The sequence below is a fragment of the Marmota flaviventris genome, chromosome 17 (assembly GCF_047511675.1).
Source record: "Marmota flaviventris isolate mMarFla1 chromosome 17, mMarFla1.hap1, whole genome shotgun sequence".
Classification (NCBI taxonomy): Eukaryota; Metazoa; Chordata; class Mammalia; order Rodentia; family Sciuridae; genus Marmota; species Marmota flaviventris.
In genome coordinates, this window is record NC_092514.1 from 41,072,777 (window position 1) to 41,097,704 (window position 24,928).

At 44.0% G+C, this 24,928-nt stretch overlaps 1 protein-coding gene across 7 annotated transcripts in view; it reads left to right on the top strand.

The window, feature by feature from the left end:
- The window catches only part of Acaca (acetyl-CoA carboxylase alpha), a 276,215-nt gene extending 252,663 nt beyond the window's left edge, over positions 1–23,552 (top strand). For all 7 annotated transcript variants that reach the window (XM_027950233.2, XM_071603724.1, XM_071603728.1 and 4 more), the window contains 4 exons: positions 10,296–10,450; positions 11,098–11,268; positions 18,943–19,079; positions 21,251–23,552. In XM_027950233.2, the coding sequence (XP_027806034.1) occupies positions 10,296–10,450; positions 11,098–11,268; positions 18,943–19,079; positions 21,251–21,374 (587 nt within the window). In that variant the 3' untranslated portion in view covers positions 21,375–23,552. The remainder of the gene's footprint in view (positions 1–10,295; positions 10,451–11,097; positions 11,269–18,942; positions 19,080–21,250) is intronic.
- Positions 23,553–24,928: the final 1,376 nt, after the last annotated feature.

The following is a 24,928-nucleotide window of genomic DNA, read 5'->3' on the forward strand; positions in this document are numbered from 1 at the left end:
GAAATGCACACATACAAGAAGAAATTGGCAAAGTTGTTTCGAAAATCTATTGCCACCCAGAATTGTTGAGGTGTTTTTTTTTTCCCCTTTCTTTTCCAAACAGGATAATTACTTCTGACCAACTCCATACACTTTAATTAAAGTAACTGCAGCTCCAGAGCAAGTTACTTACAACTGTACATAGAGAGAGCTCTAAAAGCTTCAGCCACTGATAAGCATCTCACTTAGATGGCTCATAATTGCTCCCAGCATCCAGCGATCGTTGCTGCTGTTTCTACCACTAATTCTGTACAAAGACAGCAGTGCCGCAATTGCAGGACACGGTGAATTACAGAATTTCTTTTCTTTTTTTCTTTCTTTCTTTCTGTTTTTTTTCTTTTCTCCTGGTTTTCTTTCTGGCCAATTTAAAATTTGTCAAAGTCGGTCTTCTTCTGGATCACTGCCCTTTGATATTTCGCGCACTCCATTTGCCACAAACAAGCCGCAGGGCCGCAGTTCATGCTGACTCTAGCAGAAGCAGAGAGAGCTCCATTTATCTTACACTGCCTGCTGAATTCCTACTCATTAACTGGGGGTTCACTGCCTCTTTTTAACCCCCCAATGGCTGTTATCATCCCTTCAGAGTAACTGGGTGGTGGGAAGAGGGATACTTTCTACATCTGTTTGCAGAACAATTGAACTGTGAGGGGTGTGGGGCTGAAGCTTCTTTCTCTTCAAGTAAAGTGATATTGCTCCCACCTTCACCCAGCACCTCTTAACTTTTGAGGCACACAAAGGGGAGAGGGAGGAGATTCCCAAGTGATGGCCGTTTAATCATTTGTTACAAATCATCTCATTATCAATTTCTTATCCACACTAAAGAAAATCATATTTGTTTAACCTTGACCAAAGTGGTACTCAAGAAGGAATCTGTAGTCTTCGAAAGCGAAGCAGGCTTTGGCCCAGGGCAGCTTGGGAACATGAGCATTGGATTTGGAATAGAAATAACTGTGTGCAAGTCTTGGATATGTTGCTTGCAGGAAAATTGTTGAACTTCTCTGAACATCAGTTTCTTCATCTATAAAGTGGGGATAACACTCCCACCTAGCTAATGTGAGGATCAGATGAATGTGCCTTTGCTTTGAATCTCAAAGCATTTTTCAAACATGGAGGTTGGCATTATTTCTTTTCAATCATAATAAGGAACAGTGATGGCCGTATTTGGTATTAAAAATTCTCTGTGGCTTGGGCCCACATTAAAAAATACAAAAGTGGGTCCAACTCTCTGGCATTTGCAGTTTTTGAGGAATCATACACCAAGGTATGTTGATGACAGAGTAGATTAGCACACATGCACCAGAACATACTGTGAACCCAGTTCTTTTGGGGTTCACAATGATTTTTATCTCCTTTCACGATGCCTGTAACCAAAGACTGTCAAAATGCCTTTTCACAAAGTGGGAGAAAATGACTTTATTTTCCAAATTGGGAAATTGAGGCAAAAGAGAGGTTAAATGAATCTTCCAAGAAATAAAATAAAGGCATATAAAATCCCAGAATAAAATTCTCCTTCCCTATGTTCTGCTCTTCTCAAGATTTCCTCAGATTTTACCTCAGCTGAATACTGAGCCTGATCTAAATTAAATGGGGATTCTTTCCCTTTGTGATCTAAAGCCAATTGCACTGAGAAAATCTGATTTAAGGAGAAAGCCTGTAGAAGTGGATTTTATCTTATATTCCTGATCTCTTCCCAAATCAACCTCTACGCTGGGGAGCACTCACAGATCTCTTCGACAAACCAGTACATAACTGATTGTGTTCAAAAACATAATTATGATTTTTTTCTCTAAGGATAGTGAATAATATTTAATTTCTGAACAGTTATCTTCATTTCTTCCAGAATTTTTATTTACTTATTACTTATTTGTTTATTTTGGTTCTGCACATTTAATTTTTCTGGGCGGGGGGGCTAGTTATAGATAGACAGCGTGACTTTATTTTGTTTATGTGGTATTGAGGATCAAACCCAGTGCCTCAAACATGCAAAGCAAGTGCTCTACCACTGAGCTATAGCTCCACCACCTCCTGTACATTTTTTAAAATGACCTTTTGCCATTTTGTGTGCCTGGTTTGGGTAAAAAGGTGGTAAATTACTAGTTTGCAGGTTTGTGATTTTAACAGTGTGAAAGGTCTGTGATTTTAACAGTGTGAAAATAGTGCATACATTGGTTTCTTTTTTTAATATTTATTTTTTACACAATACCTTTATTTTATTTTATTTTATTTTGATGCTGAGGATCAAACCCAGCCCCATACATTGGTTTTTGATTGACATTAAAGGGAAGAATTACTTCAAAAAGATAAGTAAACTAAGTCCACGCTCCAGAGCTCAACTGGTTCTGACTGGATTCTCAGAATCAGGACTTGGTAGAGTCATTACAGAGAGGTTACAATCCCACTATTTTGGTTGTCTTAAGGAAATTAAATTCCTTCCTGGAAATAAAGCCCTAGTCCTCCAAGGCCTTTTTGTGTTCTCACTATAATCCTTCTACTGCCTCACAGTGCCCAGAGCAGGGGGATGGCTATGGAAAAGGACTGCTGTGCTAGTCTGGCCTCTGGAGTGCCTGACCTCAGCTCCTCTCCTGGATCTTTACCCTCCTCTTGTGTTCAGAGAGAAATGATAAATCAATTTAGATGGAGAGGAGAGTGGAACAGTTTTAACTTCCCCACTGTCCCTCTCCCTCAATACAGAGAAGACCGGGGCAAAAGAGTCTGTTAGGGGAAACTTGTTCTCCTTCATGGACAGCTGGGCAGCCCACCATGCAGTTCCTCAGCTATGGCCACACAGAACCAGCCCTGATGGTGATGCAAGCCACAGCAGTACCAGCTGAGCACCACTGTTGGCCCTTATTTGGTCCTTGCCTGGGCGCAGATGGAGTTTGTGGCAGCAGATGGGGACACACATGTTTGTAAAAATCTTCCTTATAGGCCTTCTTTTTAGCAGTTAAGAAAGGACTATTGGGGGGCTGGGGTTGTGGCTCAGCAGTAGAGTGCTTACCTAGCATATGTGAGGCCGAAGACTCAGGGGGTTCATCTGAACCATGAATGTTTTTCCATCTCTTGCATCCATATTCAAGGTATAAGTTAAAAAGAGCCATTTTGTTTGGGGCAAAAAGTGGTGCCCTTGCATGGAAAGTTGAGATGAGGACAGAAAGAAGTTCCAATATACATACCTTGGAAGTGGCCTCTCATCTACTGTGCGGTGTCCTAACTGCCACTGTGGCCTCTGTGGCTAGGAGGCTGATGCAAAACAACGTAAGTTTTCTCATGAGGATAGATGGGGGGTCTGGCAACAGCTGAAAATCCACCTCCTCACTTAAATTCAAAAGCTCTTTTGCTTGAGGTAATTTAGTGTGATGGTGATAACATTTTCTAGGAAGAAGACAGTGGTCTTTGGAGTCGGATCCCTTAATCTGATTGTATTTATAAAAGCACCTGGGCATGTCCCTTCCAGGAAGCAGTGATTCCCAATTGTGTTAGGCCCCAGACTTGGCAAGCATTTTGTTAGAGTAAACCCAAGTTTCTCCCTGCCTGAAAGCTATCGTCAGAAAATGTCTGAGACCCTATTCCCCACTCAATCTCAACTGACTCAGATACCTGTATTCTTATCTGTCACATTTAGGGAGAGCAAATTAGGGAAGGGAAATAATAAAGATTGTAGAGGCAGGTCTCTTCCAGAACTTAGAGAATCCTGTGCTGTTTCTGAGTTCTTTGTATGGATATGTTTGTGTGAGGGCACAGGGGTAAGAATGAAGAGGGAGTAATGAATGTTTTTATTTCTAGTTGGAAATCTCTGGGTTTACTGTAATGATTTTTTAAATATGAACAGCAAAGCACTAACAATATTGCAAGGAACTTTAGAGTTAAACATCCCTCAAGAAGATTGCTGTTAAAATCAATATGCAAATGCAGTTGTATTTAGATAGGTATGGCCCCCTTTGAAGAAAAGCAGATATATGAAAATGGGATTTAAAAAAACTAGATACATTGGGAGAAATTATTCCCATTACAAAAGGATTATTTGCTTTACCAAAGGATTCACTGCAGGGTTCCTTCTAAATAGCTCCCTTAAGGCATTTAAAACAGGATCTGATTTACGCAGTTTTTCAAGAATGCTTTTGTGTAAAGAAAGGCACACCTGTTATGGATATAGAAGTAGTTTTGCAGGATTTTTTTTTCACTCTTACTATCTTTGTAGAGAAATTTCTTTCAATGTAGAAAATGTGATTACATAGATCTTTTAAACAGCTACTTATGTTTGTACTTTTGAATCTTAATAAGATTCCAGTCTTTTTTTATGTTGATTTTTCAGTCTGAAGGTTGAGGTATGGATGTATGTTTTAATATCTGAGACATTTGGGTGCTTTATGCAGAAGGTGGTCTAATTCTTAGCTCTAGCGTCATATATATTTAACCAATCAAAGCAAATTGCTTTTTTAAGGAAAAGAAGAAGGGCCCATAAAAGTTAAAATTAGGTTTAAATTTACATAGGCTTCATAGTTTAACTTAAAGAAAAGTTAAGAATGCTTATAAAAACACTTTAATGTTACTTTTTTTAATATAAAACCTTTTCCCTATTTGCTAGATTAGGATTGTTGTTACATAAATGAAGAACTGAGCCCAGAGAAGGAAAGATACCTACAATGTCACCTAGTGCCTTTGGCTGAACTGAGAATTTTAGTCTACCAGTCTGATTTTTATTTTAAGCTTCACCTCCCTTGGATGCTGCTCCCTAGGACAAGGTCTGCTTGTATATAGGTTGGGGTGGCTCCCTTCCCTCCCTCAGTTTCAGGGCTGGTAAAAACACCTCCTATTGTGGAAATCAGCTACTCCAGGAATTTCTCTCCAGCTTTGACCCCATGGAGGAGATTTGGCTCTGCCTTGTATTCTGACTCAAGGCACACCTAACTGGGCTGCTGTGTTTGGGGGACTTGCAGGTCAGTTTAAGAAGTTTTGTTTAAGGAACCTGGGCTCTTAAACCAGACTACCTAGGCCCAAGTCCCAGCTCTACACTTCCTGGCTTCATGGCCTTGGACAAAGTACTTTTTTGTGTCTCAGTTTCCTCATCTATAAGGCAGTGATCTTTAAGGTTGATGTGAGGATTAAATAAGATGAAAAGTACTAAAGTACCAGCATAGTAATATCTCAGTGTTGGCTCATACTTGATCAGCTTCATGATGGATGCCTCTTCTGTGTTTAGCTCTTTACATTTAAAAAATTTTAATGATAGGTTTTCATTTTGAGGATTTCATGGTGACTTCTTATGTTGATAGGAAAGGATAGGAGCAATCCACCTTTCTTCTCTCGTTTTAGCCTTTGCCTGAAGTAGGATTCTAGGGAAGAATGGCTTTTCTTCTCTGTAGCATATTCTTACACATATGTGCGCGCACGTGTGCACACACACACACACAGGCATACACACCGACTTGGTTTCCTAAAAACCCTGAGGCCCTGCAATCTGGCTGGAAAAGAAAGAAAACCATTCCAAGATATTTAATTGTACAGGGAGCTTACAGGATTGATCGAGAGCTTAGCTTTTTACAATAGTCCAGTGAATAAGAAATGCTCCTGACAAACGATCAATGATAGGATAATCACTCTTTATCCCCCTCCTCATTCTTACCTTCTTTCTTTCAGGAGAACAGGGTTCAGAAGTCAAAAATCTTTATAGACGCCGCTTTTAAATTAAGCAGAAAATAGACATTGACATATTTGTTAATCTCCCCTAAATCATTACCGGGGCTGGCTGCTTTGCTGTACAAGGAGAGGGGCCCTCAGAGCGCAACACGAGGGTATAACTAGCTAGCTGAAGAGCAGCTTTTTGTTTTTAGAAAACAAAATTTTTAAAAAACCATTTTTCCCCTAAAACAAAGCACACAAATTCTTGGCTTTCTTATATACATTTTAAAACACATACATTTTCTACTTCTGTCTTTGCTTTATTCAGCTGTGATCAAAGGCATCTCTGAAAGAAATAAACAAGGTAGCCTTTAGGAAATGCTCTGTGGTCTTCCTAGTTTCAAGAGGGCCAGAGCAGGCTGGGGGTATGGCTCAGTGGCAGAGCACTTGCCTAGCATGTATGAGGCACTGGGTTCGATTCTCAGCACTGCATATATGTAAATAAATAAATAAATAAACAAAATGAAAGTCTGTCAACAACTAAAAAAATAATAGTAAAGTGGGCCAGAGCATTAGAGGTGTTTGTTATTCTTTCAAAGTTTTAATATAGGTTGTTGTTGTTGTTTTGCAGTACTGGGGATTGAACCCAGGGGTACTTTACCGCATACTCCCAGTCCTTTTAAGTCAGGGTCTCACTAAGTTGCTGAGAGCCTCACTAAATTACTGAGGCTGGTCTTGAACTTACAACTCTCCTACCTCAGCCTCCCAAGTCACTGAGATTATAGGCATGTGGCACATCTCTTTGGGAGTCACTGTACATTTCAGTGCCTCCATTTTCTTGCTTGTAAAATAGATACCCCATAAGATTAAGTTCTTATCAGGATCACAGATGACATGTGTAGCAACATGGAACATGCTTAGTTATGTTGAGATGTCTGGCTTGATGACAATGTTAACAGGTGACCAGACCTAGGTCTGAATTGTGTGTTGTAACTAATGAGATATATGTGTTCCTGAAAGATTTGAATGCAGTACAATAAACACTCAATAAATAGTGCTATGTCTAATCTACATACATATATATGTGCCTTTAAGCTCAGTGTCAATTGTTTATGCAGAGTGAGAATGCTGAAAAGGCTTGAAACTCCCTGTTTCGCCATGACCCTCATACTGCCATCTCTTGGACCCCAGCAAGGCTGCTGTTGTATTAATTCTTAATCTGCAGTAATAAGAGAAGCTACTTAAGTCTAAGGCCTGCATAGAGCATTGCATCTGACCTACCAAGTGGGTGGGAATTATTGGAGATATTGTCCTGGCCTCCTTTATGGAATGGGACTAAGATGGAGAGTCAGCTTCATCAGACAGAAGTCTGGCCAGCATCATTAAGCCTTTTCTGAAATGGAAAGGGTGCTACTCCTGCAGTGCTGTTCTTCCACCTCAAGTGAGCAAGTAGAGATCGTGATATGATGTTGAAAAACTTTGGAGGCCAAACTTCATTTGAGTCCTGGCTCTGTCACTTCTCGCTTTGTGACCTTGGCAGGTTACATAAATTCTCAGTGCCTGTTTTTTCATCTGTAAGATGGGGACAATGAGAATGCCAATCCCATAAAATTGTTGTGACAATTAAATGAGCTAATAGATTTAAAGCATGTACAATGTTGTCTAGTACCCTGCAAATATTTTTTTTTTTTTAAGTGCTGAAGATTGAACCTGGGGCCTTGCATATGCCAGACAGATGCTCTACCACTGAGCCACATCCTCAGCTCTCTAAACTTTGATTATTGATGATCTGCATTAAATAGCTAGGAACTGCCCCTCTCCCCAAGCTTTGCTGATTTTTTAGAACTTTTCATTTGATACAATTTCATAAGTGACAAGAATAGTACAGAGCAACTTCTGGTGTCTTTCTCAAATCCACCTATTTTTAACATCTTGCCCCATTCACTTTGTCACTTGTGCATGCTCATGAGCATGTGCATGTGTTCACTCTCACTTGCCACACACATTTTCTTTGAAACATTAAAGAATAATCTGTAGACCTCATGCTCCTTTATCCATAAGTATTTAGTGTGTGTTTCTAAGAACACAATTTTCTTTTACATAGCTGTAATGAATTTATCAAAATCAGGAACTATAAACATTGATACCATACTATTATCTAATCCATGATTCATATTAAAATTTTACCAGCTTTCCCACTAAGTTGCTGAAGCTGGCCTCAAACTTGCAATCCTCCTGTCTTAGCCTCCCGAGTTACTGAGATTACAGGCATGCGCCATTCTCCCAGCCCATTTTCCTTTTCTTTTTTTTCTTTTTTTAGAATTTTTTAATATTTATTTCTTAGTTTTTGTCAGACATAACATCTTTGTTTGTATGTGGTGCTGAGAATCGAACCCGGGCCGCACGCATGCCAGGTGAGCACGCTACCGCTTGAGCCACATCCCCAGCCCTTTTTTTTTTTTTTTTTTAGAATTTTTTAATATTTATTCATTTTCCTTTTCTTAATAAGTGATTTGTAAAGAGATACTTTAAGACTTTATGAAGACTCTGTCCTCATCAAACTGTCCCTCACTAGTTTTAGTATCCATTGATGAGTCTTAGCTGAATCAATTACTATGATGGTTATAAAATGGTAATTTTCTAATTTCATCATTCCTTCTGTTTTAATTATTATTCTACTGAAAGGGAGAGCATTCCTCTTCCTTTCTCCACCATTTAATTATTTATATGAAGATTCTTACTTCATAGATATTCTCACAATTATTATTATTTTAGTGTTCAAACCATCTGATTTAGCCAGCAGAACATATTCAAACTGGCATCTGCATCCTTCTTACATTTCTCAACCAACTGCTTCCTTGCTTTTTGTCACATGTTCTGGGCTCATCTTATATTTTTCCTGCTGCAGTCCTGTAATCAGCCATTTCTCCAATGAGGTCTTGGTTCTTCTCAGTGGAGAAGGAAACACATTTGCTTCCCTATCAAGGGCATTCTAACTAAGAAAGTCTCATCTCAGAAGACACCTGTCACCCACTTCCAGTCAGTTCTCCGGGCAGGGCCACACTGGAATGAATGGTCATGGTGTCAACCCATGGTGTGGAGCTCAGTGTGGTCATTCTATTTACCTGTTTTGAAAGGAAGGCTTTTGAAGTATCCATTGTGTGAAAGCTGAAGAAAAGATAGTTTTCTGGCACCCTTCAACCCTTCATCACAGTTTTTTTGTTTTGTTTTGTTTTTTGGTAGTGGTACTAGGAATTGAATCCAGGGCCTTGTGCATTCGAGGCAAACACTCTACCAACTGAGCTATATCCCCAGCCCCCCTTTGATAGTTTTAAAATACTAATGGGTTTTTAAAAGGGGAGAGGAGGGGGAATTGAGCATCCAAAAAATTCATAAAAAGAAGCTATGAGTACATCCCTGTTCTGTTAGCACCGTTCATGTAGAATACTTAACGGCGCACTCAGCGGCCCAAGGCTGTTTATGGCTTATGATTCATGGTGGCATTAAAAACAAGGCCTGTTCTGAAACAGGCATGCTTGCAATAGACCTTTCTCTTCTGCATCACGTCACCTGTGCTCATGTAGTTTTCAGCTTTTGTGACAAAGCACATCAGGTTGTCCCCAACACCAGGGGCTGTCACCTATTGCTCCTTCAGCTAGACTTACTCCTCCTTACTAGGCAGGCAGCTAAATTTTCAGTATTGATTGCAAATCCCATTCTGAAAGTAATTAGGAAGAAAAGTCCAACATAGCAACACCTCTACTAGGACACTATTGATTGGAGGGGGTGGTCTTCTTGTTATAAGGAATTCTAGTCTCCTCTCTGTTAAGTGAGGGGACTATGGATTTATATGCTCAGTAATCCAACTGGGGTTTGTGAACTGCCTTTTTGTTTTTTCCTCTTCCTTCTTTTTTAACCCAAGAACTAATGTCTTTGTCACTCTGGTCATGGGTTGCCTCAGTCAGTAGCAGTCCAGGTGGGAGGCCAGAGGCTAATCCACTGAACTGACCCAAGACACACGGATCTGGCTCTAATTAGATTGGATTTTACTAATTTGAGGTTAAGCATTCCAAACCTAAGATTAGAAACTGTAGGATGCTGTAGCTTACAACTTCAGCAGTTATTCAGGTACTTACCAGTGTGGACGTGGGAAAACTAGAGCTGCTGGTTTATGCTCTGAACACTGGGAGAGCTGTCCTGTCACTCCCCACAGTCAGAATAGTCTGTCTGCTCTGACACTGGTCAGCAAGGATAGGCGAGGTGTCAGAGTGCCGGTCGTGGCCTGTGGGGAATGGAGGGGCCTGGCTGCTAGTCAGCGAGCTGATGAGAGGTGCAGGCCTCTCTGTGGTTGTTTGCACCTGCTCAGAGAGAGGCCTGGGAACCAGGCTGCCATCACTGCTTTCATACTTGTGACCTCCATAGAGAAAAGGTGGCATTTGGGCTTCCTGTGGCAAAGTAAAGACAGGGCAGGCATCTTATAAAGTCATGTTATACAGCAAAGAGGTCATGAAGACAGTGGAGAGCCAGGTCCCAGAGGAAAGAAGCCAGGGTGACGTTGAGCTTCCCAGGACTGCGGCTGCTTCTGTGCAGATTCCTGATCACCACAGAGTGTGACAGGCAGGTTTCTCTAATTGCAGGCACCCCCGAGCTAAGCCCAGCTGAGCGGAAGGAGCTGGAAAACAAGCTGAAGGAGCGGGAGGAATTCCTGATTCCCATTTACCACCAGGTAGCCGTGCAGTTTGCTGACTTGCACGACACACCAGGCCGGATGCAGGAGAAGGGTGTTATTAACGTAAGTACAATGGTTGCCACTTCTCCCTACTTGTCAGAGACCCACAAGTAAGTGTGCCATGCTCACAGGCCCACAAGCAGGGAGCTGTTAGGGCCAGATTAAAAGAACTTGTGCAAACGAGTTCCTTTTTTTTTTTTTTTTTTTAACTTTTCCTTTTTCTATTGTCATCCCAAAGCAATGTATGATTTAGGTTTCCATGGATTCCTCAGGACGCCAGGTTCATTTCACTGGTGGGAAACTGAGGCACATGTGCCTTCACTGGTGACAGTTGCCTATGGTCCTCTGGCTGTGGGTTACTATAGAATCAAGTTTCTACAGCAGTTAATTCATCTTTGAGGTGCATGCAAGTCATCTGAGCAGTTTTCTCAAAACCAGTTTCTCTCTCTCTGGCTATCTGGGAATTTCCAGTCTTTTCCCCAGAACCTCTCAGTGATGTGTGGGCTGAGCAGTTGCCAGGCCCAAAGCTGTGTACCATGCTGCAGTCAGCAGGGCAAACCCAGGGCTTTGCGAATGCAAGACAGATGCTTTGCCACTGAGCTACATCCCAGCCCAAGAGAAGGTTTTTATGCCTGTGGTGTTCCCTCTAGACTGAGTGCTGAACAGAGATTAGGGTTGTGTTGAGTAAGCTTACTCTTATCTGTATACAGGACATCCTGGATTGGAAAACATCCCGAACCTTCTTTTACTGGCGGCTGAGACGTCTCCTGCTGGAGGACCTGGTCAAGAAGAAAATCCACAATGCCAACCCTGAGCTAACCGATGGCCAGATTCAGGCCATGTTAAGGCGTTGGTTTGTGGAAGTGGAAGGAACAGTGAAGGTAGGTGGTCACCAGAGGAGCCTTCATGTGCTTCTCATCCCCACGTGAGGGTTGCAGGCTCTTCATGTAAGAATCTACAGGCCTCAAAGGGCAGGAATGGAAAGGAATCCTAGAGGCCTAAGTCCTTTTTCCCATACACACGTAGCCAATAACATTCCTGACATCTTATTAGAAGAGGTGAGAGGACATATTTTGCAGCTCATGCAGTCATTCAGCAAATCTTTATGGACACTCACAACATTCCTAGACACCAGTAGGACCCTGTCCACACTGATTTTTGTTGTTGTTGTGCTAGGGATTGAACCCAGGGCCTTGTTTTTATTGTTTTTTTTTTTTTGTTGTTGTTGTTGGTGCTGGGGCTTGAGAACCCAGGGCCTTGTGCATGTGAGGCAAGCACTCTATCAGCTGAGCTATATCCCCAGGTCCCACACAGATCTTATCTCTTGGGGGAGTCAGATGAGTCAAGAGGTCCTGCACTAAACACAGCAGATAGCATAGTCAAAGAGAAGACATCCAACCTTGGGGAAGGAGGAGAGACAGTCAGAGAATACTTCTGGAGAAAGTAATATCTCAGCAGAGACTCAAAAACAAAGTGGGAATGGACCAGAGGGAGAGGTTGGATTGGTGGCGGGGGGCGGGGGGTAGGAAGAATGTTCCAGTGCATGATAGCAAAAGCAGTATGCATGCATACAGCAAATATTTCAGTATGGTTCAGAGATCAAGTGCTGGATAAGAAGGGTTGGGGTTAGGGTGCTAATCACAAGGCCCTGAATACTATTGAGGAATCTAGACTTTATCCTGAGGTCTGTGGGAAGCTACTGAGATATTTTAAGCAGCAGAATGATATGCTCTGATTTCTGTTTTAGAAACACTACTTGGGGAGCTGTGGAGGATGGAATAGAAGAGGGGTAGAAGCAGGAAGGCTAATAGAATGTGATAGTACTTTGGCAGGAGGAGATGCTACAGACTACAAGGAAAGATCTGATTAAGTGAGAGATGGGAGGGAATGTCCAGCCTGCATGTAAGGAACTGGGAATCCAGCATCTTCTCAGGGTGATTCCATAGGAAGTATGCATGCCATAAAGCAGGCCCCTGGGATGGCATTCCTGGTGCTCTTGTCTCGTGGTTAGGGATGGGGCAGGTCGGAGGCCAGGATGACATAGCAGACACACTTGCATTTGGCCCTGGAATAACAATGTGTGTAAGATAGGGCACAATAGGATGGGAAGAAAAAGCTAAATCTGGGTACAGTGGTGCACACCTGTAATCCCAGTGACTCAAGGCTGAAGCAGGAGGATTGCAAGTTCAAAGCCAGCAGTAGCAACTTAACAAGGCCCTATCTCAAAAAATTATTAAAAAGGGGTAGGGATGTGACTCAGTGGTTAAGCACCCCTGGGTTCAATCCCATACCAAAAAAAGAAAAGAAAGTAGGGACTGGAGTTGTAGCTTAGTGGTCTACTGCTTGCCTAGCATACACAAGGCCCTGTGTTTATTCCCCAACACCGCACACAAAAAAGTTAACCTTTATTAGCAGCTAACAGTATATGGATTAAATTGTGTTGGTATATATTTTATCAGAATATTGATAGAGCACATCTATCTTTCTGTTAGCTCTGTAATCAGAACCTTTGGTGACTACCAGGTTAGAGTATTGATGGAGGGCTGGCTGCCCGAGGGTGGTGGCTTGAAGGGTTTTGGCCTACAAAAAGGGGCACTCTGGCTTCTTTCTGGAAAATGTCGCCTGAAGCCTCTGCTAATCATTCTCAGCAAGGAACTCCAGGATTCACTGTTGGTTTTAAAGCCAGTGCAGTAGGGTGCTTCTAAGATTCACCTTTGTGTTAAGTCTGCCCATTTCTTTACGACTGAAAAGCTTCTTTGGATAAATATTTCAGATACGCAGCAGGGGAGCACAGCCTTCTCCGACATTTGGTTCAGGTTAAGGTCAGCCTGTGGCATCATAATTGAGTGAGACAATTTTGTCAGTGGCTACTGGCAGCTTCTAGTGGAAGTTGGCATTGAAAGTCACGCAAGTGTAAAATAAGAGGTTGTTCTCCAGTTAAGAGTGGCCAGCTAGGTAAATGGAGTGTGTGTGTGTGGCCAGGAGAGGCCCGAGTCGCTTCCTACCGCATTAGTCACTAATGGACGTGCACAGCCTCAGTAGGCACAAGGATGAGGAGAAGGAATAGTTTCCCCCCAAGCGTGAAGTAAGTAGATAGGCCCCTCGCTTGCTCCTTAGCATCCTGCTCCCAGGGGGACAGTGTGTCTGAAGAAACAGGTCATTGCCATCTCTTACCAGTGGAGAGAACAGTTGACTATATGTGCACAGGCTCCCGGCTAGAACAAGTACAGGAGACACCTCCAGTCTCATAGCCCAGGAAGAGGCTGAGCACTGGGAACCAATCATACCCAAGAATTGAGACAATTTCTCAATTCTTGTTCCAGTGTACAAAAGACAGCATCCTCCAGTCTATAAAAGACAGCATCCTCCAGAATTCTCCATCCAGGGGACAGCAAGGAGAGACAGTAAGGATGGGTGATCCTCTGAAGTCAGGGCATATGGCTTTGAAACCTCCTTCCATATTCTGCAGGCTCAGCAGGACCTAGTTTAGTGTGGGGTGGGTGATAAAATCTGCAGCGCCCTTGAGAGAAGAGACTGTTGCAGTGTTCAGAAGCCACCAGGCCGCCTCTGAAGGGCTGCTGTAGAATCTGCTTCTTGTTAGGAAACCGCTTAAAACCTTTTTTTTTTTTTGGTTCTTCAAACAGTGACAGATTTTATATGCTGTGTCTCTCAAGTTGCAGAAAGTGTCTAATATGCTGTGTCTCTCAAGTGCAGAAAGTGTCTAAGTCTAGACCCTCACTTTGCACCAAGAAGTGACCCTCTAATCCTTACTGTGGTGACCGGTGGGGAAGGACATGTAGTGATAGGCATCTACTAGCCATGCCTTGTGTTCTTTTTTCCTCGAGAATTTGTTTTCTTAATCTTAATCCTGATAAAGGAGATTCGAGGACAAAAAATTAAAGACACTGATGTTATATAACTGAGAAGTGTAATTCTTTTGTTTCTCTTAGAGGTATCCGTTACCATGAATTATGGGATTCTGTTTGGATCCACTGGGACAGTCCCTATTGTAGGAAATGGTAAAGTTTATGGTTCACTGCAGGCAGAAGCAAAGCACCACTACAGCTCCCTGAAAACAATAACAAGAACAGTGGTTTAAATTGGTTTGTAAGTGTGTGGTGCACATTTGTTTCATGGACATGTTTTCTGTCTTGATTTCTTACTTTCACAATTTGAGGTACGTAGTTTTTCAAACAGGCTGATTGGTCCTCCTCTTCAATAGTAAAAATTGAGATTAGAACAAGGAGAAGAATGTGGGTTTTGGAATCTTACAAACCTTTGGGAACACAGCTTTGCCATTTACTGCTGGGCATATTATTTGAATCTCCATTTCCTTATATGTAAAATGGGAGTGACATTCACGATTCACAAGGCTCAGTAAGTTCAGACTACATAAGCACAGAGCACAGTGGCCTCAGCAAAGTGTATTAGAAGCTGAAAGTAACAACAGAGGTGTGTGACTTCACAGTATTAATGGGCAGTAGGGATGCTGGGTGAAAACTCTGATTTGGCTGGCTGTCATGTTCCCACAGCTTAGTGCCTTCAGGTACTGTTACTTTCCAGATGGCTACTCACTTACCCTTATTCCAGGGCTCCAGATAGGTAGCCCTTGTGAGGATAACAGGAAAAAGCACCATTGATAGAGTCACTTAATCATACTTTTTGTGTAGGAGCAGAAAGGGAGGAGGTAAGGCACAACCAGGAAAGTGCTGCTTTGGCCCTTTCATGGGCCTGGGGCAAGGTGGCTCTCAGGAGATGGGGGTCCAGCAAGCCACTCTGGCCCATGTGGCCTTTTGCTGCTGTACTCCAGAGCCTCTGAAAAAATCACGTTGCTTCCTGTATAGGTAAGGCTTATAAGTGGAGGCATATTGAAATGTCTTTCCAAAATATGCACTTGCTCAGGGATGTGTGTGTCATCGCATCCCACTGCACTGGGTGGCTCCTAGGTGAGCCTAGGTGAGAACTGCAAGGAACTTCCCCAGCTGGAGGTGTCTCTAAAAAGCTCACAAGGTGAGTTCTTTGTAGGGTGTGGCGATCAGGGTTCACTCCTTGGCCCTGCTATACTGTTGCACACAGCGGGCGTAACAGCTTTAAGAAACCGAACTTTCCAAACAGGTTATGTAGATTTTTGTAAGCTAGACTACTACATATAATAGTGAGGCTGAGTAGAGCCTAAGATACTCCTCCATTGTTTCAGAGAGAAAGTGTCTTTATTGGTATTAAAATGTCTGATTGGCATATCAGGCAGGTGACATATAAATGCAGGCCTGTCATAAGGTTAGCCACCCATCATTTCACACTTATTTAAAATCCACACTGAGGGCTCGAGTTGCGGCTCAGTGGTAGAGTGCTCACCTAGCATGCATGAGGCACTGGGTTCGATCCTCAGCACCTCGTAAAAATTAAATAAAGATATTGTGTTTACCTATAACTAAAAAATAAATATATAAATAAATGAATAAATAGATAGATCGATCGATTGACACTGAAATACTGGGAATATCAGTCACATTTTCCTAATTCTAAAGAGAGAAGTGATGATAGCTTTTTTCCTGGAACTGGAATCCCTGTCCTAGATGGCTAGAATGTCTTAAGACATTCTAAAGAGGCCAGACAAGGAGTTGTAAACTCCACAGAGAACCCAGCTAGGACATGTTAGCTCACAACAGCATATGAAGCCCTCCCAGGTCTGAAAACCAGTGCCATGGAGGTGCATTCGTTTATTCTTGCTAAACACATGGATTAGGACTTGCAGCCCTTTTGCCTTTGTGCACTCTGGGCTGTGACCTACATTTTATCGGGGTTGGGGCTTGGCGGCTGTCATCCAGTGAACCTATTTACATGAACAGCAGTTCCATATATAGGGCCCATATTTTCAAGCAACTGTAAAACTTAGAATGTGCTGCTCTAATCTTGTCTGGAAACTTTCTTAAGTGTTTAAACACCTAGCATATTCTGTGGCTGCAGGAGGGGAAGGAAGAAGAGTTTTCTCTAGAGGGTAGCTGGCTTTCCAGTGTAGTGTCTGAGCATCGTTAGAAGCAGGCATCTCGTTAGCTAATACATTACACCAATCAAGGAGAGTTATCTTAAGCCACAATTAATCTGCTCCCTGGCATATGTTGATAGGAAAGCATCATGCTGTTTCTTAATTAAAAGCAAACGGATTAAAAATGATTAATAAGAGTATTAAATATTCTCCTAAACTAAAGGCTTTGGGATTCTTGGGTAAATCTAGTTGGTTTTTTTCCCCCATCCTGAAATCCAAGAAGCATCCATTGTTTTATTTTTCCCTCCCCCCAAATCTTTCTAAGTAGGGGAAGGTATAAATCTTGGAACTATGGAGAAACCTACTTTACCAGTGATAGAAATGGAAATGTGGAAGGGCTGGGGATATAGCTCAGTTGGTAGAGTGCTTGCCTCACAAGCACAAGGCCCTGGGTTCAAAACCCCAGCACCAAAAAAAAAAAAAAAAGAAAGAAAGAAAGAAATGGAAATGTGGAAGTTTAGATGGCAGTGATTGGAGTCTGGACTCCAGGTGTGTCTGTCCCCATATGGCTCCTTATCCCAGAACTCATGAGTGAGTTAAGACAACCACACATGGGGGAAACAGTGCTACCCATCTCCCCCTTGGCAGTAGTAATTGATGTGGCACTTCCTTTTCTTAGGAGCAAAACACTTCCCTGCCACTGAGCCTCAAGAGATGCTGTTGAACAGGGCACCATGGCCCATGCCTGTAATCCCAGCCAGCCTCAGCAACTTAGCAAGGCCCTGCCTCAAAATAAAAAAAAGGCTGGGTTCAATCCCCAGTATACACACACACACACACACACCAACAAACAAAACACCTTCAATCCTTTGTGAGGCATAGAGAAATGGTCTGGCTCCCTCAGGTTCGCACTGTCACGAGGCACCATCCCAGCTGAAGAAGAGCTGATCTGTCAGTGATGACAGGTAGAGATGGGCAGATCTGGAGCCAGAAAAGGAAATGGACTGAGAGCAAGAAAAAGCTGGTGTCTAGTCCTAGGAGTGCATCCTTCATGTGTAAAGGACTCCTTACAGGTTTTTAGAGACACCAAAGTCAGTGAAGTGGCACATAATAAATAATCAATCACAGCTAACTTGCCAGCTAAGTTAGGACTAGGAAGTGAGAGTCTGAAAAGAACTACGTTTTTAGGGTTTTTCGTTTGTTTGTTTGTTTTGCCATACCGGGGATTGAACCAAGGCCCTCATGCATGCTAGGCAAGTGCTGCACCACTGGGCCATGTCCCCAGCCCTTGTCATTTTATTTTGAAATGAGGCCTTGCCAATTGTCCAGGCTGGCCTCCAACTTGGGATCCTCCTGCCTCAGCTTCCCCAGTAGCTGGGATTACAGGTGTGTGCCACCACAAACGGCTAACACCATGTTTTTAAAGGCATGAACCAGGTTGAAAACAGCCCAGTGCCCACTTTCCTGCTGCGGAGGCCTTTTGGAGGGTGTGACGGGAATGTCCCCTCGGTGCCTTCACAGGCCCTGTGGTTGCAGTGGTGCCTCTTGTGTCCTTGCCTGTGTCCAGGTTTCCTCTCACCACATGGCAAGCCCCGAAGAAGCCTCTAGTTTCCACTGTACCCACCTATTAAATTACAGCAAAACTCATTGTCATTCTGACTTTGACTTCGTTAGTGATAACAGAGAAGGATAGCGCACCTTTAAATGACGAGCTTTGTGTTTAATTACCCAAACAAAATGACATAAATATGAATGAGCCCTAATGGTGGTACTTGGTTTTCCGGAAACCATTAACAAAACGATTCCTAAATGATTTGTAAAGAAAATGAGAGGAGAAGAGAGCAAGGAGAAGGCTATTAGGCTTCCAACACACTCCTGAATTATTATGTAGTCAACTACCTAGGAAATACTCAGCTAAATGATCTTGAAAAACAGGAGGCAGGCAGTGGTTTACTGAGTCTTTCAGGGTTGTAGACTTCCTAACCCTTTTTCATACTCTCATAGCTAGTAAGATGGGGGCAGGTTTCTGTCCTGGTGGCTCTTCTGTAGCAGTGAGACTTCTTCCAGGGTCTCAGTGAAACAGTGGCTGGACTGCAGGAGGCTTCCACAGCAGGACCAAGGCACAGTTCAGGGCCTCACTTGCCAGGCCTCGCTGGGACCCGAGACACACTTTGGGAACTATGTTTCAGTTTCTCCAAAAGAAAAAAAAAATAACCAAACTACCCTAACTTCTCAGTCACAGTTTACTAAGCCATGTGAGCTATTAACTATTTCTCTCAAACCTGTCAGGTTATTGAATCTCTTAGCCTTTGTAGCATAGGTAGCTACCCTAAATCTGGCAACAGTGTGGGGTGAATCCTGATGCCCTGGGAGAGCCCAGCTGGAGGATCTGAATGTGTCTGTGCAGCTCACAGGAGAGAAACAGGAAGTGCAACTCCCCTGTCTCCTCCTATTACAATGGCTAGCATTTTTTACACTAAGCAAGCTTTGGGAGTAAACTTTCCAGTAACTGATCAGGTGATGGGGCCTGGCCTGATCCCAGTGTTTCACAAAGAGTCACTGTTTGCAGGCCTATGTGTGGGACAATAATAAGGACCTGGTGGAATGGCTGGAGAAACAACTGACAGAAGAAGATGGTGTTCGATCAGTGATAGAGGAGAACATCAAATACATCAGCAGAGACTACGTGCTCAAGCAGATCCGCAGGTGAGACCAGCAAGGGAGACTTACCTGAACTACATGGGCTTTTTTTTTTTTTCTTTTTTCAGTGGGGGATTGAACACAGGGGCGTTTAAAAACTGGGCCACATCCCCAGCCCTTTTTAAATTTTTATTTAGAGATAGGGTCTCACTGAGTTGCTTAGGACCTCACTAGGTTGCTGAGTCTGGTTTTGAACTTGCAATCCTCCTGCCTCAGCCTCCCAAGCCGCTGGGATTACAGGCATGCACCACAGTGCCCCACTAGAGGGACTAGTTTCTTTGGAATAGAAAGTTCAGAACAAATCATGACATGATGTCCCGATTTTTGTGGCCTCTTGATGTTGGAGACTGCTATACAATACAGCCCTGAGGCACATTTCTTTCTCTGGTTCCCAGGGGCACTTAGTAATCTCAACTGGATAAAAGCTTAGTTTGGTTGCACACACCTGTTAGTTCTGAATACACACACACTCGAACCAGATGAAAATTCTGGGAGAAAGGAAAGCTAACTGTATGGTACCTACTTGGGCATTTTCATAATATTTGGAAATATTTAATTGTGGAAAAGTTACCAAACTGTTCTTAGTTTTAGAAAACACCCGTCTATATATCTGCTCCTAAATTTACCTATAACTTACATTACCCCATTTGCTTTTATCATTTGTGTGCTAAGAATACAGTTTTGTTTGTTTGGTACCAGGAATTGAGCCCAGGGCCACTTAACCCCTTAACCAAATCTCCAGTCGTTTTTTTTTTTTTTTTTTTTTTCCCCTTTAGTTGTTGATAGAACTTTATTTTTATTTATTATACATGGTCCTGAGTGTCTAACCCCGTGCCTCACACAAGCTAGGCAAGTGCTTTACCACTGAGCCACCATCCAAACACCCCCACCCCCCGCCCCCCGTTTTTGTTTATTTTGAGACAGAATCTCACTAAGTTGCTGAGGCTGGCTTTGAACTTGCAATCCTCCTGCCTCAGCCGTCACTGGGATTACAAGCATGTGCTACCGTGCCCAGCTGAGATATTCTTGTACATAGCTATAGAAAATTTGACATTAATTTAAAAACTTTATCTTCAGCCTGCCATCTGAGCTGGGATGTGTGGTGGGAGGGTGCTGGCCCAGCAGGTGCATAGTCCTGGATTTCATCTCCAGCATTGAAAAGAAATTTACCATTTGTAGTCCATTGCTCATTTTGAGATTGCCTAATGTGGTTATGTGATGTGGCCTTCACAGAGTCCCCATCTGGAGGCACACAGTGTTCATCTGCCACTCCTTATTTGATTTGATTTCCATCACCTGGTCAAGATCTTACTCAATTTCTCCACTGTATAATTACTGATTTTCCCTCCTTGCACTTAATGAGCAGTCTGTGGGAAGACACTTTTGAAGGTTATACAGATGTCTTGCTCCCCATCAAAATTTTCCCTTAGACTTAATGTCCAGTGGTGATTCTTGCATGAACCAGTCTTTACAATGAAGTTGCAAAATGATAACTTTCCAGTGTCAGCTCACCCTTCCCAATGATGAGTCAGCACTCAGATTCTATAAAGAAATTCATTATTGGTATAGAGAAAAGAATTTGTGTTTTCACTAATTTATCACTGTATTTATTTTGCTGCCATATTGTCCCTGATTTAGCCAGGGCACCCCTTTCATGTAGATTTCTGTCAATGCTGGTGGTTTGGGTTTGGTTTTTCATATTAGAAATAGAACTCAGGACCTCATACCTACTAGGCAAGTGCTCTACTTGTTGTTGTTTTATGGTTGTAGATGGACAGATGCCTTTATTTTGTTTGTTTATTTTTATGTGGTGCTGAGGATTGAACCCAGTGCTTTACGTGTGCTAGGCAAGCACTCTGCCACTGAGCTACAGCCCCAGCCAAGAGTTGGAGAGTTTTGTTGTTGTTTTTTTGTTTTTGTTTTTGCTTTTTGTCGTTACTGGGGATTGAACCTAGGGGTGCTCTCTATATACCCCAGCCCTTTTCATTTTCAGACAGTGTCTTGCTAAGGCTGGCCTTGAATTTGCAATCCTCCTACCTCAGCCTTCCAAGTTGCTGGACTTGTTGAGGACATTTTAATGTAGGAAAGCAAGGCAGTGGGCCATGTTAGCATGTTTGCCTGACAGTTCTAAAGCTGCCCCAGTTGAGACACTTTTCACCATCCTCAATCTGCTTCAGCTTGGTACAGGCCAATCCCGAGGTTGCCATGGATTCCATCGTCCACATGACCCAGCACATCTCACCCACTCAGCGAGCAGAAGTCGTACGGATCCTCTCCACGATGGATTCCCCTTCCACGTAGGAAGAGCTTCCTGCCCATCCCTGCCCTGCCTCTGGAGAAAAGGGCTACAGCTGCCTCTTACAACTGAATCCACTGTAATGAGAAGGCACAGGAAACCCAGCACTGGAGACAGAGTGGCATTTTGCTTTCCCTTGAATGTTTCAGGTTATGCATGACATCTGGGATATAGGATCACAAAGCCCAGTTCAGTATTTATTACCCCAGCTGTGTCAACAGTCCTCTCTCCCTGCACAGGACTCAGAAGGCAATGAAGGGTACAGCAGGTACCATGAGCTCTTACTACACTGCCCCGACAGCCCCTTGACCCCGGCACAGGGATGTGTGAGGAGTTTACAGGCAGTTAGCAGTCCCCCGGCCTCATGAGCCTCAGCCACAGGCAGCAGAGGAGGGCTGGGGCCCAGGAGAGAAGGAAACCTCAAGTCCATCGTTTATCACCCCACATTCTGCCCAGCACACAGTAGGCACTGGAGAGGAACCCGCCCCCATTTAACTACACCAAGATTTCTGCTTATGGAGAAAGGCCAGAGCATGAAATTGTTGCAAGCTCAATCAGAACTCAAAGATGAGGGGAAACCATGACCCAAGAGCAAAAGAAAATAGACCAGGTAGTGATTCTTAACCTAAGATTGAGGCCCCTAAATTAACTTCTCTTAGTACATATGGACGGTGGCTGACCTGCCACCTCTCACCTAGCTCATGTACCTAGGAACCGTGAGGTCAGGGTGTGAAAAGCCCAGCCTCTGCCCCTGATGCACACTCATGCTGCAGAAAGAATAGCCATGAAGGGAGACGTCGCTCTCCTTAGGACCTAGAAGGTTGTCACTGTTAAGCCTGGAGCTTTGACAGTTGCAAGAAGCTAACCGTCGGTGCCTGTAGCATCGCTCATCCCTATTTCTGGGGCATCTCTCCTAGCAGCCGACATTTCTGTCCTCCCTGGGCCTCGTCTCCTTCCCTGAATGTACACAGCAGCAGGCCTTCCCACAGATGCTGGGAGGACCTGGGGGCAGCTGTGCTCCCAGCACCAGGCACCAGCCTTCCTGGTGTTTGAAGGCTTCCAGGGAACACGGATTCCACATGACCTTAAGATCCCTCACAACTCAGTCATGGTGCTGCTGTCCCCCATGCTTTCTGGTCCCTCCCTGGCCAGCAGCGGGGGCCTTCACAGGAGTGGTGGAGAGAACATATTTTCAACAACCAGTTTATCCAAGAAAAGAGCTTACTGATTCCCCCATTGGTTTTCCTAAAGCAAGAGTGGCAGGTGATCAGGGCTGGGGTGGCATCAGTTCCTACAGCTCAGATAATTGCATTTGTCACTGACGACCAAGGAGGAAATCACTAAGATGCAGTAGAAGCAGGGGTATGAATACTTCTGAACAAGCTACAGTTTTGAGCCTTAACCCTGTAATTCACACACAAGAAAGGGTTCCGCCTCCCCCTCTTCTCCTTGTACAGAGAGAGCGGCGGAACGTAGCAGTTCTAGATTGCTGAGGAACACTACAGGGCTGGATAGCAGCGGGCCCCCTCCAAGAGTCGGGGCCTCAGGCTGCCTGGCTGAAGGTATAGGTGTTTGGTACTTTCCAAGAAGGGCAGGGAAAAAATGGAGGATAATTCCCAGTCCAGGAAGAAGCTTGCACTTTTGCTAGTTATTTGCTCACTTGTAAGTAAGAACTGGATTCATCTCTGACCAGATTATCCCTCTGCACTTTTCTGTAATAAGTCAAATCCCACATGCCCACAGGTGAGAGAAAATCATTTCCTCCTCTGGATGCCTGTCCTGTGGGGGGTGGGCATGGGTTGTGCTCATTGAGCGCCCCTTGTCCCACCCAATTATGACACATTTAAATGAACAAGGTTCCTCTCCAGAACCCTGTAGTGCCTACTCCCCCTTCCCCGGGACAGGGATTGTCCATTTGGAGAGTCAGAAAGAGCCGCAGAAGTGAGCAGTCGGATGTTCCCACAGCCCATGACACGTGAGGTTACCGAGGCAGGAGAAAAAATGACATAGTGACCAGGACTCGCTGGAACCGAGCTTGCCGTGTTACCTTTCTCTGTTCACAATGCAGCCTGCTCCCCTCTTGGCGAGGAGTCGGTGGACACACCGCCGCCACGTGAGGAGCCTTCAGTCAAATGAACTCTTTTCACATTTTGTTGAAATAAACCTTCAACATTTGTAGAAGAGCCACAGTTTGTCATTTCAATCCACGCCCAGCCACCCATCTGTTCCACCTCCAGCAGGGCTGTAACAGGGACTCAGTGGTGGGGTACGACACCCAACACCCTTTGTCTCCAACCTTACACAAGGATGAACAGGGGAGGCCACAAAGGGCTGGCCTTGCCACCTGTCTCTGCCTGAATGAAGGTAGAATCCGCCAGGCCGCCAATGCCCGTGCCCAGCCGAGAAGCAGCTCTTTAGTTTCCATAGAAAACCCTGCCTGCTGAGAGCTGGACAGGGGCCTCGGTGGGGGGCCCCCCAAAAGAGAATCAGCTGAGGGCAGGGAAGAAGGCGCTTGGCCTGTGCAGTGAGGATAACAGCTCCAGAGCCCACCGCAGCCCAAGAGCCTTTGGGCCTGGAGCCCAGTCCCTGGAAGTCCCGTCCTAACAGGCAGGAAGTTGGGTCTTTTGAAACAGTCTGTTTTAAAGTCTGGGCTTCTTGGCCCTTGTTAGAGACTCGGAAGGAGAGGTTTTAAGTTTTCTTAGTACTGGAGAACTTATTGGATTTTGGAGTCTAGGCACTTGGGGCACTGAGGGCAGGACACTCAACTGTGCCTTCGGCCTTCGGTCTCGGTTCCCTTTGTAAATGCTGTGAGTCCGTATAGTTGAGGCAGGAATGAGCATCAATCCCTGAACATTTGCAAAGAAAGGTATAGGCCACAAGAAAGCTGGGGGGATCACTAGCCCTGGCTGATTATTAAACTCAGTGCCCCGTTTGTCTCTGTCTTTGGAATGTGTAACAAAGCAGAGAATGGCTTCTTCCAAGATGAAATGAGCTGTTAAAGTTTCGAAAGTATCAGGTTGAATCACTGTAAAGTCAGCTATTCTTTAAAAGGCAGACACGGGGACACTGTTTCTCTGCCTCCAGCTGCTGCACTCAGTATACAGGGCAGGAGTCCTGGCCAGCAGAGAGGCCTCGGCCTCCTCCCCCAGCCAAGCGACAACCAGACCACACCACAGGCCTGGGCTCTTAGGAACTTGTTTGACTGACAGGGATAGTGCTTTCTTCTGCTAGGAAGTGACACTGCACCAGTTTTTGCTTCATTTTGTTTTTGTTTTGTACTAGGATTGAACCCAGGGGCACTTAACCCCTGAGCCACATCCCCAGCCCTTTTTTGTATTTTATTTAAAGACAGGGTCTCACCAAGTTGCTTAGCACCTCGCTTTGCTGAGGCTGGCTTTGAACTCTCAATCCTCCTGCCTCAGCCTCCTGAGCTGATGGAATTACAGACATGCACCACTGTGCCCAGCTTCTCCAGTTTTTAATATAAGGAAATTAAAATTCCCATTGGCACTCCTTTGGGGTAATAAAGGAAAGCCCGAGGGTTCAGGGATCCAGTCCT